This window comes from Xiphophorus maculatus, chromosome 4 (assembly GCF_002775205.1).
Source record: "Xiphophorus maculatus strain JP 163 A chromosome 4, X_maculatus-5.0-male, whole genome shotgun sequence".
Lineage (NCBI taxonomy): Eukaryota > Metazoa > Chordata > Actinopteri > Cyprinodontiformes > Poeciliidae > Xiphophorus > Xiphophorus maculatus.
In genome coordinates, this window is record NC_036446.1 from 8616645 (window position 1) to 8632564 (window position 15920).

The window sequence follows — 15920 nt, forward strand, 5'->3', positions numbered from 1 at the left end:
TTTAAAATTTTATGCTTTTACCAAAATACTAAAAGTACTTTTCAAACATTGCCTGGCTTTCTTTTTTTCTTTATTAAACTGATACATTAGGACATAATTCTGACTAAATATGTAAATTTTTCCATGTATTTTGTAAAACATTTGTAATATTTTAGATATAAGAAGTTTTCTAAGGAAGGTATTAGCTTTGCTAAAGCAACAGAGGTCTAAGAAAAACAGAAAAAAAGGAGAGAGAAACAATCGATGCCGTCTGGACTGCAGTTCTACAGTTGCTCACTAAGAAAATGATCTGTCATTTACATTTAAGTAACTTTAATTTAAAAACAATAGTCAATGCAGGTTTTTAAAATATTTTAGATACTATTGAGGTTTAGGTTCTTGTTAAACAAGACAAGCGAATGTATCACTTTTACTCTTGGATTATATTTGTTTATGAAATAGATGATGAGAGCATGTGACTATTTCATTTAGTTTTAGTAAAAGACTTTCTTGCTTTTTTTTTACATCAAGTAAAAAAAAAAACTTTTTGATTTATTGTTCATTGCGTAATTTCAAGTGGTGGAGGAAGCTGGTTGCTGCGTCCCGTGTGTCCGTGGTTTGTTTTCCCCATTCAGGGATTCTGGCCGAAAATGTTACTTGATTCAAGCAATTTATGAAACATCAAATATTTTCAACTCCAGTAGCCTGATCCAAGCAAAATCACCAGTCACTGGTGTTAAAGTGTAAGTCGAGTCTGAGGTCTTTTGTGATTTAATCAAGTCAAGTCTAAAGTCATCAACTGTATGACTTTAGTGCAATTTATGTGATTTAGCCTCCCCACCTCTGGTCAAAGCTGACCCACATTTACAGACTCTTTCTCTCTCTCTCTTTTTTTCCCCTCTCTCTCCTCACACCCACACTGTCTTGTTGGAACGCACAAAGCCCCATCAACCTTCTGCACTTCACTGACACCCTCGAAATGTTTGTTTGTTTTTTACCCCTAAACAGGACAGCACTGGAAGGAGGGAAGGGTGTCTGAAACTGCAGCTGAGATAATGTAAAAACAAACACAGCCCACTGATATTGGGTGATGCTCCAGGAAGTTGTAAGGGAGTTGGGAGGGGGGAGCAATCTGTGCGGACAAGTGGTGGCAGGACTGCTGGAGGACAATGGAGAGGGTTTGATCTCTTAATTAATGGAGGTTGGCTCGTGCTGCTGCAGGTAGTGAATTTTAATTATTGAGGCTTCCTCGGGTGCAAGTGGAGCTCTAATTCTCCCTCATACTTCAACTATATTTTCCCTCTGTTTTTAATGGGCCTAAAAATGATGCAGCAAAGCTATGCAATTAAAACAGTACACTTAAATAAAACTATTTGTACACCTTTAAAGCAGCATTTTAGGTTGTGTTCTCTGTGACGTTTCCTGCAGGACACCTTGAACACATCTATGCCGTGTTTTTACAGGGTTTACAGTGACAGCATGTGCAGCTTGATGGATGGAAAATGTGGTCTTATTTCTCTATTTCTTTGAGCATGAGGCCAGCTTTAAACAATCCCTTTAATCAAGCTCCTAATCCTTTTGAAAAGACGTCAGCGTGCCATTAATAAGGCCATGCACTACTTCATATGTGTGTTAGGAATGATGGTCAGGGGCTTCAGTGTTTGGTCTAAATTGAAAATAATGGGGATGGATTTTTAATGTATCATAAAAACTTTACCTTTATTTTAAGATGATTATGTTTTTAGTTCCATAACTTGTTCAGTTCTTTCCTTATATATTTTTTGTAGCTCCTGTCTAGTAAACCTACAATTAATTTGCAGCAGTAATACTTTTCAGCCTATGGACGCTGCAGTTCTGAGAATTTGCATCCTGATGAAACTGAAACCATGAAGTTTTTTCGCCACTCTAGCTCCTGTGATCTCTCTCTCTCACACACACACACACACACATGCACACGCCTACGCACACACACGCCCACACACAGGGACACTGACGTGCAGCTGACCCAGATGAAGGCCCGATCCAGCTCGTTGTAATTCCCTCAGCGTCTTGCATGGAGCAGCGGAGCAGTGCCGGTGAATAGAAACCCCACCACGTGTTGAATACGGTGTCAGACAGAGAGAAAAACAGAGGGAGGCTCTTTCCAGTTAGAAATACACCGTGTGAGGATCACTAACAGCTCCGGTTTGGGAGAATCCACCGCTTTAACTACCGCATTATGCGCTCAAACGCGCCGCTGTTCCTGAGCCATATATGATCAATCATGACGTGTCAGTGATAATGGTGAATGATGGCGCGCGGGCCCAGACCTGATCTGATACGGAGCGCGCACTATTGATTGCGCGTGACAGGGAGTGCGCAAGCTTTCTGGCGTCAGTCAGATTTTTTTGTTTTTTTTTAAGGAGCGGCAACTGGTGGAATGAAACATAAATTGAACAGTTTAATAGTTACATAATTATTCTTTAAAAATTGACATTTATTTATTTGGTTATTATTATTATTAATAATATAAGTATTGATATTTGAAATACAACTATTTTTTTATTCGATTGAAGAAGCACGCATTTCTTTTGATTTCTTCTGAGTTTGTTCTGCGGTGGATTTTTATTGCAATATTTCAGGAAACAGCAAAAACAATCAAATATTGTATGTTTTTATTATTTAGACAAATAGGCAAATGTTTTGAAACTTTTTCATTGTCTGCCCCTCCAAACTGTCATCCACCCCCACTGTGCCTGTTAACACTGTATCCTCTGCGTCCTGAGTGAATCTCCTTTTAAAATGTCTGCCGCTCGCCTGGGCTGCAAATCACCCTGTTTACAATCTCACACCAACACTCACATCAATTAACTGGCCATTGATTTTCCCGCCCGGGACATTACAATATTGCAGATCTACCCCCCGCATCACCCCCACCTCTTTTTTCCCCCTTCACTCCTGCAACATTTTAAAGTTTCGCAGCTTATAATTGCGGTGCACCCATTAATGTGCGCATCTCTGATTCAGGTGGACGCAGCTTAAAATTCAATTTAGCTGCCATCCTTCAGCAGTGGAAATATGTCAAAATTCGGACTTGAATGATTTTTAATTATTTGCGATCAAGCAAAAAAAAAAAAAAAAAAAAAAAACAAGCAAAAAAAAAAAACCGAAGAAGATCTCTCAGGACCATCAGAAGTATCTGATCTTTCCCTCTTCCTCTCTCTCCATTTTTACTCCCATGAATAAGTAAATAGTGAGGCTAGTCGAAACTAAAAGATAGCTGACACAAGAGTGGACCAGATCCATCTATAGCCTGCAGCTCCTCTTTAAATATTCAGGGAAAAATAATGGCATCCGAGGCATCACCTATAGTAACGTTATTATCTTCATTTCTCAAGATCAGCCCGCAACTGAGAGCTTCGTTTATCTTTTTCAGGTAATAAATCTGCTTGACTCAGCGCTCACGTGAAGGCCCCTCTGGGACCTCTTGCCCCCTTGTAACATAATAATAATAATAATAATAATAATAATAATAATAATAATAATAATAATAATAATAATAATAATAATAATAATAATAATAATAATAATAATAATAATAATAATTAATAATAATTTTATATTTATGTAAGTTATACATTTATTATCTCAGCAATAAGAAAATATCCAATATCCAATAATCATAAGGAAAAGTAGTCAGATAAATTGACAATTTAAAGCAAACACCAAGTTTTTATTAATATTTTCATAACTGAATGGATATGCATATCTCTTAAGTGCATTCTCGTAAAATCTTGCTGCGCTCTAAAATAAAAAGCTGTATCTCTCTTAATCCGGATGAAAAGTCTGCGCTCTCTGCGCTCCTCTCAACACCCCGGCGCGCACTGCACTTTTGGATCTGCTGCGCGAAATCAGAGAGAGAGGAGGAGGAGGGCGGAGGTTGAGAGAGGAAGGTAGAGAGAAAGAGAGAGAGAGAAGGGGAAGAAGGAGAGGATGTTAGAAGGAGGTGGAGGTGAGTGGCGGAGTGACTGAATAGCCCGGTAACCAATCACGTCCTCGATGGGCCGGGCTCCGAGTTCGTCCCCCTGCCGCTTCACGGGCCCTCAAAGTTTGTTTATTCGCAGAGCGCTGTGCATGATGAAAACGTGTTAGTTAAGTAACTCCCTTTCTGCAAATAATAATCTATTAAAACGCTGTTTTGTTTTTGGATGCCCCGAATCAGCAGCGTGGACTTTTAAAGGAACGCGTCTTTTCGCGTGGAACGTTTATGCCGGGTTTTTTTTTTCTCTAATGTTTTTTTTGTTTTGTTTTGTTTTGTTTTTTTCTTGGCACACGAAACTCTCCAGGCAGTTTGGTGTTCAGCGTAACAAGAGTCCGAATCAAAACCATCTTTATGCCAGAACGCTGCAAAGTGAGAGAAAGAGAAAGAGAGCGAGAGAAGAAAGTTTGCCGAGAGAACGGCGGAGGCTGCGGTGCGCATCTATCCAAACTGATCGCTGCTGAATCTGCGTGAACGACCAAAAGATCCGGCCGCAGGAATGGACTCGAGAAGCTGACATTCCCCTGTAGTAGTCCAGATAAGCCCCTGGCTTGGCTCACAGAAGGGGTTAAAACCGTATCCAAAGGGAGTTTGGAAAAGCCAGCCTTTCTTTCCCGTACGGATCAACTCATTGGGTGGGAGCTGAGAGAGAGACAAGAGTCCCCAGCAAATCAGGAGCTAATTGATTAAAGAGACTTCATTTGAATAGGAGGGGGGCTGGCGAGGTGCCAATCGCCTTTCAAAGAAGACCCCCCCCCCACACCCCTCCACCACCTCCGTATGATTAATCGCACAGCATTATTGATAATCATAACGGGGCACATGCGCGGTGGATGGGCTCGATTTACGTAATTTTTGAGGAGGTTTTGTAGTCATTTTTTTATTCTTTGCCTGCTGATGTGCCAGCCAGCATGTCGCGGAGGAAACAAGCGAAGCCGCAACACTTCCAGTCCGACCCTCATCTGCCTTTACCGGAGCACAATGGTGAGTCTGCCCTGCTTCTGTACGAGTGCGCCCACTTTTTAACCGTGTTTTATAGAAACTGACGGGAAAGCTGATCTTCAAAGTTAAAAATCTCTCTTTGACTTCTAACAGAACTTGTGTATTTCCTTAAATCACTATTTTTTTATTTTGGCAAATAAGATTTTAATCACTTTCATAATCACTTATCGGTGCTAAACAAACTTAGAATAATTTAGAAAGTAAACTGAATTTACACGACTCTGAACTTTTGCGTTCTTTAAGTTTTAAAATATATCTGTATCTGAATTAAAATAAAAATAAAATAAAAACTCACGGCGGGCGCAGTGTTTGCTGGACTCCCCTCCGTGCGCCGACACGGACCACCCTGTCTCTCCGACCGGGACCCCGCTCCCCCGGCTTCAGTCCTGCGCTATAAAGACGAAGCGCTCTGAGCGTTTCCGCTCTTTTAAGGAAAGTCACAATAACAAGTTGCTCCTTGTCTCTTTACATGTCTGCGCTTTATTTACGGGGCTCAGACGGATTAAAACATCCAAAATCTAGTCACAAAAGAGAAAAAGATAATAAAATACTTTTTCACTTTGTTTTTCACATTCTGAAAGGATCGACTCATCCTTAAAATTTTTTGCGCAAAAACTATCAGTTCAGCCTCACACTGGATGAGACGCGCACACTCCAAAGTGCAACCCTCTTTTTTTTTTTTTTTTTTTTTTTTAATATTTCTTGAAGTAAATCAGCGCCGGCCACAGATAAGGTAGTCATTTTATTTCTTCTGCCTACAAACACCATCTCACTTTCAAAGTTGTATATTTGCATGCGGCGTGTGAATCCTTTATATTTGGTTTTTGCTCCTAAAATGTGGGACGAGTTTGCACAAAGTGACATTGAAAGTGCGACTGCATAGGAACCGAGGCTCTCTCTCAGTGTTTTTGGAGCTAGGAAAATGGCATAGAACCTGGAGTTGATTACATTTTTGCAAGGTTTTCAGAGCTAAAGAAATACATGAATGAAACTATGCTTGATAAGAACGTTAGTTAACTTACATGACGTGTGTTTTGTTTAGTCACACGTAATACCGAGCGCTCATTGCTAAGAAAAGAGAAAATCTTTTGTTTTTCTTCCAAAGAAAAGGCAATGTATATTAATCAAATGTCTGCTTAAAATATTTTCACTCCTTACTCTGTTTTGCTAAGTAGTTCACAACACTATATGAGAATAAAAATAAGATGCAGTAAATAAAAATAAAAAATATATATGATCTTACTCAGGTCCTATTTAAGGCCTTCAAATGTAACACACACATTGTAAATATTTTTCCTATATGTAACAAAATAGTGGTTAATTATTTCTTGAGAAAGAAATGTGCAAGCACTTTTGCAGTCCAGTTCATGTATTTTTTTTCTAGAAGGGGGCATGCTAGTTCATGCAATACTTAAAAGTAAATCTCTGAGTGTTGTGTACATTCTCCTCAATTTCAATAACTTAGAAAGTCACTTTTTTCACTCAAGTATATTCCCTGCTATTTTGCATGCAGAAGTAAATACAAGTGTCCTATATGTGTGTAATTGTCCAACAATTACACATGATATAGACGTCTGTGTGAGTTTAGAAATCTTTCACTGAGACAGTGCCAGTGTTATTGAAAGAGTTTTGTGAGAGCTGGGCGATGCGGAAGTGAAACAGAGAGTTGTGATGCTGAGGGCGCTGCAGTTGCCTGGGAGGTCGGGCATGAGAGCCGCGGAGGGTGGGATGTCGAGCTGTTTTAACCTTTGTCAGTGGCCCCTCTGTGTGGAGGTGATCAGAGTTCAGGGCCCAGTGTGTTCCTCTCAGCCTTGTCATTGAGCGTGCTGATCGGAGCTGCAGGCGGCCCAGCAAGGCCTCGACTTTTTATTTAAGTGTGTGGTGTGTGACTGCGGGGCCTTATCAATGTTGTGTCCATCCCCTTGCGCCCTATCAGAGTGGGCCCCCCTGGAAGAGAAGACTGGGTAGACAGCCCCCCACCCCCCTTTTTTACACTGTTGTTCCCTTCAAAGACAGAGTGCAGTTGCTTGTCAACCTGCCAGTGTTTATGTGGTGTGAGTCTAGGTGTAGCATGAAGGACTTGCTTTGTGTCTTTCCCTCCCCTTAAGTTTTAATCGTGTCACCGGGGCAGAGCTTCTGAGATGTGAGTCTCTTCCTGGATCTTCGGCAGCTTTTAATGGAACCCCATCCAGTGTTCTGTGGGCTGGAGACGACGTGAACAGAAACCCCTCTGAAGTTACAAGTGTCAGGAAGCTCACAGAGGCCCCCTGCGAAAAAATAACGTAGGATCTCTCAAAGCTCGCCTTTAAATTTTTTGACTAATCCTTACTTTTCAAAATCTGTCCTCTGACTCTTCATCTTTTCTAACTCCTTTTAGTGTTGCACCCTTTCTTTGTGCACAAACTCTATAGACATTTTACACAATCCTTCATACCTACTTGACTTTATTTTAATTTTAATTTGAAGTTAATCCTTGCTATTCTGGGACTTAAGCCTAATGCTAGCATCTGCGTTGTTCGTTATACTTGTCTTATGTGGTCAGTGGATTTGTGGTGATGAATTGACTCAGATTTGATCCGTCTTTGGTCATCAAGTAAAATATGGCAGAGTTTGAAGATCAAATGAGCAGTTCTGGGAAGTTACTGATGTAAACAAAATTCTTTTGGCTTGTAAAAATATCATTACTGTTTTCTGCTGTCGTTTTTATTTAACACTGAATAAGGCAAGATGAGACCTACCATTGTAGTATTAGTCAAATACGAGTACTGTTTAATAGTGGCTTAATTAGTAACATGACAAATGGCCAATTTTAAATTTGCTTTTTTTTCTTTACTTGATCTTACAGCAAAAGTTTTCTTGGATTTGCATTAAAACTTTTATCATATTTTTGCCATATTTGAAATTAGGAAGATAACTATAAATTTATTGCATGCCTTTTTATTTTAAAGTGAAAGTTTGTTTCAAATATTCTGTTTTTCAACAAGGTATCTTGGTAGTATTATATTGTAGTATTTTCTTTTAGACATTAACACTCAAAAAGTTAATTCAAAAAGACATAGTTTATTTAAGACTAACCTTGCATTTCGCCAAAGAAATTAATAATTAATTCATTCTTAATATTTTTTTTTTCTTTTTGAATGTATCCCAAATTCCTGTATATTTTTCAATTTTTGTCACTCTCCATTTGTGTAAAGTGGAGGGGAAAAAACAGTATATCTTTTTTAATTTTTGTAGTCTTTACACCCGCGTATGCACGCCCACGCACACACACACAGTTTTTTTTTCTTTAAAATTTAACACTCTGATTGTAGGTCGACGGGTGGGTGGAAGGGGGGATTTAACATGAAAAGTTATCATTAAAGTTGAATCTTCCGTGTTTGCATGGTTTGGTGGTGTGAGGGCCGGGGTTTACTGTCATGGCAACTTTGCGTTATCCAGTGTCTCTGAGCGGAGAAACATTGAGGGAGATAATCCCTGAATTAAACAGGATCTGCTTTGAGTCGACTGGGATGAGCAGAGGGCCAGGCTGCGCCGACGATCCCCGCCGCTCCCATGCTGCGCGAACAATGGGAAGGCATCCTGTCTCTCTGTGGGGCAGGGCTGCGCTCCTCTGGGTTTCATTTGCAAATGAATTCTTGGCGCTGATGAAAGTGTTTTGAGGGGCCGGAGCCACAATGAAAGGGATTCATAGAGAAATGCAATTTGTAAATCAACTTGTATGTTAAATAGCAAGATTTTAGTGTGACAAAGAGGGAAGTGAATGAGGAAAGTCTGGGGCGCAGCGGTTGCTCTGGGGGCAGGGTGTTGTCTTCCCTTTTCACTATTTGAATTGTCATGTTTTAATAAAAAGGAATATTTAGAAAACCTGTTTCTGCGTGCATGCCAGTTAGAGTCATAGCTTTTAAATTATTGTCCGAGTAAAAGCAGAAGTTTCTGTATGCAATGCTTGTTCATTGAGTTGGCTTGTCCTGTTTGTCAGTTTTGGCAAGTTTGTGATGCAGACCAGAATATACAGTGCTAGCCCTCTATGTGATAAAACACACTTTTTAAAATTCTTTAAACTTTTTCAGAATTTTTTTGTTTTTCCATTTTCAGTAAATTGCAGTTTTTTCTACTGAAAATTTGTCAGACTTTTTTTATTCAGTCATGGCTTTATATGTTATATATATTCTAGTTGTTGTAAACAAATCTCGGCGTCACAAGCTGTGTTGTTTTTGCCTCAGTGTGACTGTGGGGACGGTGGAGACAAATTAGTTTAGTGACATGGATAACCTGTCCAAGTTGCCCATAGTTGGCTGAAAATGAGCAAAGTTGACAGCAAATTGAAAGTCTAATAAGTCCTCAAATGCTTTTTTCTTTCACCGAATGGACAAGAAGACTTTGAAGGGCATGAGTTATAGGAAATCAATGCTTTTCTATGAAATTTCATTAAGAACCAATGTCCTCGCTTCACTCTGCTTTATATTTTGATGGATTGTCTGAAGAAAATGATTACCTTCTGCGGGCCTGATGAAACTCATACGCACATCTCTAAAGATCTCTTTTAAACAATATTTGCATAGCTCCTATGGATTTTATATCTTGACTTATCATGTTCTTGAGGTTACTGTGTTAAATAAAGCGTTTTTTATTTTATTTTGTTGGCTTATTGTTGTCTTAGAATCATTGTTTTTATGAGCACTTCAAAAGGATGAGTGTAAAACTGATTAATTTAAGATTAACAACAATGGAAGGTGATGAGATAAAGCTGCTTTTTCAGCTGTAAAATATCTCCAATCACTAATCCTCTGTTTCCTATTTTTCAGGGGACACGGAACTTTGCTCCGAGGACCCCCCCTGCAAGGAGTCAGACGCCCATGTCTGCAGCAGATGTTGCGCTGAGTTCTTTGAACTTTCAGATCTCGAGGAACACCAGAAAAATTGCACTAAGAATCAGTTAGTTTTGATAGTGAATGAAAATCCTGCCTCCCCTGCTGGAAGTTTCTCACCCGGGTCTCCTTCCCATAATCCCGATGACCAGATGAATGACACAGCTAATAACACTGATCAAACAGAGTGCAGTGATCTTTTGGAGCCCAACATCCTTGAAAAAGACGAATCCATGGATGTGGATGTTTCTGGAATGAGCAGTGGCCACGAAGAGGAAGGCGGTCAAATAGAGAGTGGGAGCTCTATTGATACAGTCAGTGGCCATGCAGGGAGGGGCACTGCTGGCCCTGCAGTAGGTACTTCAGCAATCTCTGCCTCACTACCTCAGGTCAGTAACCTCACTGAACTGGGAAACTTCTCTATGATCAACAGCAATGTCATAATTGAAAATCTGCAGAGCACTAAGGTGGCCGTGGCTCAATTCTCCCAAGAGAACAGGTCCACTGGAGGGCCCAGGGTGGCTGTGCCAGCCCTAATGGAGCAGCTTTTAGCCCTGCAACAGCAGCAGATCCACCAGCTGCAGCTCATAGAGCAAATTCGTCATCAGATACTACTATTAGCTTCTCAGTCCCCAGAAATGCAGGTACCCCCAACTTCTGCTCCAGGCACAATGGGGCCTGCTGCCAGCCCACTGACCACACTCAGCTCACATCTCTCTCAACAGCTGGCTGCAGCCGCAGGCCTCGCGCAGAACCTGGCAAGTCAGTCAGCCAGCATTAGTAGCCTAAAACAGCTGGCTGCAGCAGCGCAGCTACCTCAGCCCAACCCAAGCAGTAGTGAGACATCTCAGAGTGTTACGACACTGGGACCATCTACAGTCAATCCTCAGTCCTCTGACAAGAGGCCTAGTGTTATGAGTAGCCTCCACTCTCAGCTAAGTAACTCCTCGCTTCCTAAAACATCAACGCCAGCATTTGGAATAGGTAGCTTGCTAAGTTCTGCAGTGAATCCCCTTCTACCTCAGCCCCCACCTGGAAACCCCATGTTCTCAAGCTCTCTGCCCAGTGTTGGCACCACCGTTGAGGACCTAAACTCTCTAGCTGTTCTAGCCCAACAGAGAAAAGGCAAGCCACCAAATGTAACTTCATTTGAACACAAAACTAGTTCTGATGAGGCTTTCTTCAAACATAAGTGCAGGTTTTGTGGCAAGGTATTTGGAAGTGATAGTGCCTTGCAAATCCATCTTCGCTCTCACACTGGTGAGAGACCATACAAGTGTAATATCTGTGGTAATCGCTTCTCCACCCGAGGTAACCTGAAGGTGCATTTCCAGCGTCATAAAGAAAAATACCCTCATATCCAGATGAACCCGTATCCTGTCCCTGAGCATCTAGACAACATACCAACAAGTACTGGTATACCATATGGTATGTCCATGCCACCTGAGAAACCTGTTACCAGCTGGCTTGACAGTAAACCAGTTTTACCCACTCTGACCACCTCAGTTGGTATGCTTCTTCCACCAACTATGCCGAGTTTGCCCCATTTCATCAAAAAGGAAGATCATTCTATAGCCATAGCTAGCCCTTCTGTTACTGCAAAGAATGACTCAGGTGCAACTGAGCTTTTAGATAAAAGTAACAATAATGTGTCTGAAGAGGGTGAAGGTGCAACTTTGCCTACCTCAAATGGAAAAACTGAAGAAAGAAGCCACTCGTCAGTCTTAATGACAAATGTGAGCTCTGCATCAGAGAGTACTGCAGAATATACAACTTCTAACAGCCCACCCATGATGACCAACCCACTCATGCCTCTTTTGACTGACCAGTTCAAAGCTACGTTTCCTTTTGGAGGTATCCTGGATCCTCTCCAGGGGTCAGAGACCTCCAAACTACAGCAGCTTGTGGAAAACATTGACAGGAAGGTGACAGATCCAAATGAATGTGTCATCTGCCACCGGGTGCTGAGCTGCCAGAGTGCTCTAAAAATGCACTATCGCACTCACACAGGGGAGAGGCCGTTTAAGTGTAAAATTTGTGGCAGAGCATTCACCACCAAGGGAAATCTAAAGACCCACTACAGTGTTCACAGGGCTATGCCTCCTCTAAGAGTTCAACACTCCTGCCCCATTTGTCAGAAAAAGTTCACAAATGCTGTGGTTCTACAGCAACATATTCGCATGCATATGGGTGGGCAGATCCCCAACACCCCTCTGCCAGAGAGTTATCCAGAGTCCATGGCATCTGATACTGGCTCATTCGAGGAGAGAAACTTTGATGATCTTGACAATTTCTCTGATGACAACTTAGAGGGTATGGAAGAAGGCCCAGATAGCAGTGTGCCAGACACACCCAGGTCAGTTGATGCTTCCCAAGACAGTCTATGTAACTCACCAACTCCCCATGAAATGGGAAACCAAGAGGGGCAGGAGCAAAGTGGTCAAGAAAATTCTCAGAGTAATGAAATGGAAGAGATTCCAACCAGTCAGTTGAAGCTTAGTGCAAATGGCTTTGTTGAGGGGGATTGCCTCACCAATGACTCCTCATCTTTCGGAGGGGATGTTGAAAGCCAAAGTGCCGGGAGTCCAGCTGTGTCAGAATCTACCTCCTCCATGCAGGCGCCATCCCCCACTAGCATGCAGCCACAAGCACGCAAATCTCCCAGCCTTGAAGAAAGGCACCATAGGGCCATATCTATGGACCACACCAGTGCAAGCCTCCTGCACTCTCACCCCTCCAACATCGGAGCCCTAGATCTGACATCTGTCAATCCTTCAAAAGACCCTCTGGGCATGATATTTCCCTTCCGTGAGCGTAGCACCATCAAAAACACATCTTGTGACATCTGTGGAAAAACCTTTGCTTGTCAGAGTGCCTTGGACATTCACTATCGAAGCCATACCAAAGAGCGACCATTTATTTGCACGGCTTGTAACAGAGGTTTTTCCACCAAGGGTAACCTCAAGCAGCACATGTTAACTCATCAAATGAGAGACCTGCCCTCCCAGCTCTTTGAGCCCTCAAATACCAGCCTGTCCTCCAGCCCAACTCCTTCTCTCCTCTCTGTTGGGTCTCTCAGCAAACCTGAGGTTAATGGCTTCCTCCATGGCCTCCACCAAGAAAACAAGGACATTACCCCAGGCTTAGTCACGTCATCTGCCTCCACCTCCCCTGTACTCTCTGCAGCTCCGCCACGCAGGACTCCAAAACAACATTTCTGCAACACCTGTGGGAAGTGTTTCTCCTCATCTAGTGCCCTACAAATCCATGAAAGAACCCACACGGGGGAAAAACCATTTGCTTGCAGCATCTGTGGTCGGGCTTTCACCACCAAAGGAAACCTCAAGGTAAATGAAAAAGAAAATAAGAAATACAATGCTAGGCCTTCTGGTTAGTTGTACTCCGCTTGTCATATAAGTTGAAGTTTAATGTGATGAACTAAATATGAGATCAGTGCACAGAGTTAGTTATAACAGTGATCTAGGTCAGACTGTGTTTGTCCACAGGGAAAGTCACATGCTTACGTCAGTCAGAAAAGCTTCTGCTCAATGATCAACAGAAACTTGTAACTAGAGTGCACTGAACATAAAAAAAATATTTTAGTGCCAAATTCTGTCTCAAACAAAATCTACTTCCAAGTTAGTTTCTAAGATTTCATTTTCAGAAATATATATTCATCTGCAGCTTTAGTTCTTTAGCTATTTTTTAGTTGTAAATAAAATAATTTTTAAAATACAATTTTAAAAAGTTACATTTATGGATTATGAAGAGGAATAAGTGTTTATGCAAACACGGTATTAACAGATGTAAAACCCCACATGTATTGTTGTCTGAAGTAATACAAATAGACAGCATAATTTGGCACAAACCAGGTAGGTTTCCGTGAGATGAGCAAATTAAAGTTCAGGTTAAACACTATGGGTCAGTCTTGCCAAAATAAGATGTTTACAGCCTGTTGGTACCTCACACAGCATAGGCAGCTACCCAGGCTGCAGCTCCCTGGGTGTGAAGCCATTTAAATACCGTCAAGCATTATGATTATTTTTTTCCATTGCATCATCTCATGTGCAGCTCCTGTTGCCAAGATTGTAAACAACACTAATTTTCATCCCTTTCTGTGTCTGTCCTCCCCTCCTTATGTTCCTTTTATTCCCTCCTCTCTCTCCACCTGCATAGGTCCACATGGGCACACACATGTGGAACAGTGCTCCTGCCAGACGTGGCCGCAGGCTCTCTGTGGACGGACCAATGGCCTTCTTGGGCACAAACCCAGTCAAGTTCCCTGAAATCTTTCAGAAAGACATGGCGTCAAGGCATCCAGCAAGCAACGGAGATCCGGCTAGCTTCTGGAACCAGTACGCTGCAGCCTTTTCCAATGGGCTGGCGATGAAGACAAATGAAATCTCTGTCATCCAGAATGGAGGCATCCCACCTCTGTCAGGCGGAGTGGGAAATGGGGGCAGCTCTCCGATAGGTGGCCTAACAGGCAGCCTGGACAAGCTGCACAGTGCAGAGCCTAACGCCGCTCTCGCCGGCCTCGAGAAAATGGCCAACACAGAGAACGGGTCCCACTTCCGGTTCACACGCTTCATGGAGGACAATAAAGAGATTGTCACCAATTAGACTGCATGCTCCCGTGTTGGACACAGACAAGCAAAGGTGCCTCTAGGCACCGTGAACATATGTGTACACACGGAAAAGAAGAGACCGGAAGAAAACAAGACGAGGATAAAAATCAACTGAACTGCTTTGCTCACCATTGAATCTTTACGAACACTCGTGTGAAGACAAGTTGCTTTTTTTGTACAATGTACATGTTATAGTTTTACGGAGCTTATTTATTAGTGATTATAACCTTGCTTGAAACAAGTGGAAACATTAACAGTTAGGGTTTGTTTATTTTTAAAACCAGAATGAGTATGTATGGGTGCTTTAAATATGTGCTTCAGAGACTTAGAAAATCTGGTTGGATAACCTAACCTCGGCATTAAGTTATTTTCTGTCTGTAGTAGCTATAACTGAGCTGTCTGTGTTCATGTGATACATTAGCCCTGTAATAAAACAAACGTCCTGTAAATAATGTACACTGATCTCCTGTAGATGGTCTAACATCTGTGTGTTTCCCTTCCCCTTTTTGAGACAAAACAATGACATTCAAGCAAGGGACAAAATGATGTGGTAGTTCCTATTTTCTAGTTGTTATTTACCTTTATCTTATTTAAAGAAGACAAAATATTAAAGTTTGCTACATTTCACGAGTTTCTTTAGTGTTAACTTGTTTTATTGTTACAGTCCCTGGCTATTTTACTTTTCATTTTCTGTTTACTTACATTTTTTCCTTCTCTTTTTTTTCTTTTTGTTGCTCTTGTCTTGAGGGGAGCAAGACGTTTACACAGAGGGGGAATATTCTGTCGGGTTTATTTTATTTGGAGCTGTGGCAGCCAATCAGTCGAGACGGACTCTCCTTTTGTTTCTCAGCTGGATTCCCACATTGCTGCTATGTCCCAGCATCCTCCCTATGTCATCAAGTGCAAAGTCATGTGTTGAAGCTTCTGTAAATACATTCAGATTTGGAAATGCAACTTCCTTTGTGGGATAATGTACATACTGATCACATGAGAAGTCCATCACGGCCAGAAATGGGTGGGTGGGGGGTACAAACTGAGAGCGTTTTTATAAATATAAATATATATTGGGTATGACAACCTTCGGACTGTTACATGCACTTTCTTGGAAAGTTGGAAGATCTTTATGGGTCCAGTTTCTCTACACTTTAATACCTACTAACAACTAAGATACTGTAATTCTTTACTCTAATAATCAAATACATCAGTTTTCCAAAAGAAACATCTTGTGTGTGTTTGTGTGCTTTTATTCCCTCTTTGTAAAGAAAAAAATAAATGCATTCTCATGTTTTTTTTTTTGTTTTTGTTTTGTTTTTACATTTTTCCACATTAATTCGATTTATTATTAAACTTGGAATCTCTTTTGAGCTTCATATTTTTAAATAATCACGGGTTTGAATTTATTTTTTGATGTGAGATTAAAGTTTC

At 41.3% G+C, this 15920-nt stretch overlaps 1 protein-coding gene across 1 annotated transcript; it reads left to right on the forward strand.

Annotated features, from left to right (window-relative positions):
- The first annotated feature begins 4056 nt into the window (after positions 1 to 4056).
- sall1 (spalt like transcription factor 1) lies at positions 4057 to 15714 on the forward strand. The gene is made up of 3 exons (XM_005796117.3): positions 4057 to 4981; positions 9805 to 13214; positions 14044 to 15714. The coding sequence occupies exons 1-3, from the start codon at positions 4909 to 4911 to the stop codon at positions 14488 to 14490; spliced, it is 3930 nt and encodes a 1309-aa protein (XP_005796174.1). The 5' UTR covers positions 4057 to 4908; the 3' UTR covers positions 14491 to 15714.
- Positions 15715 to 15920: the final 206 nt, after the last annotated feature.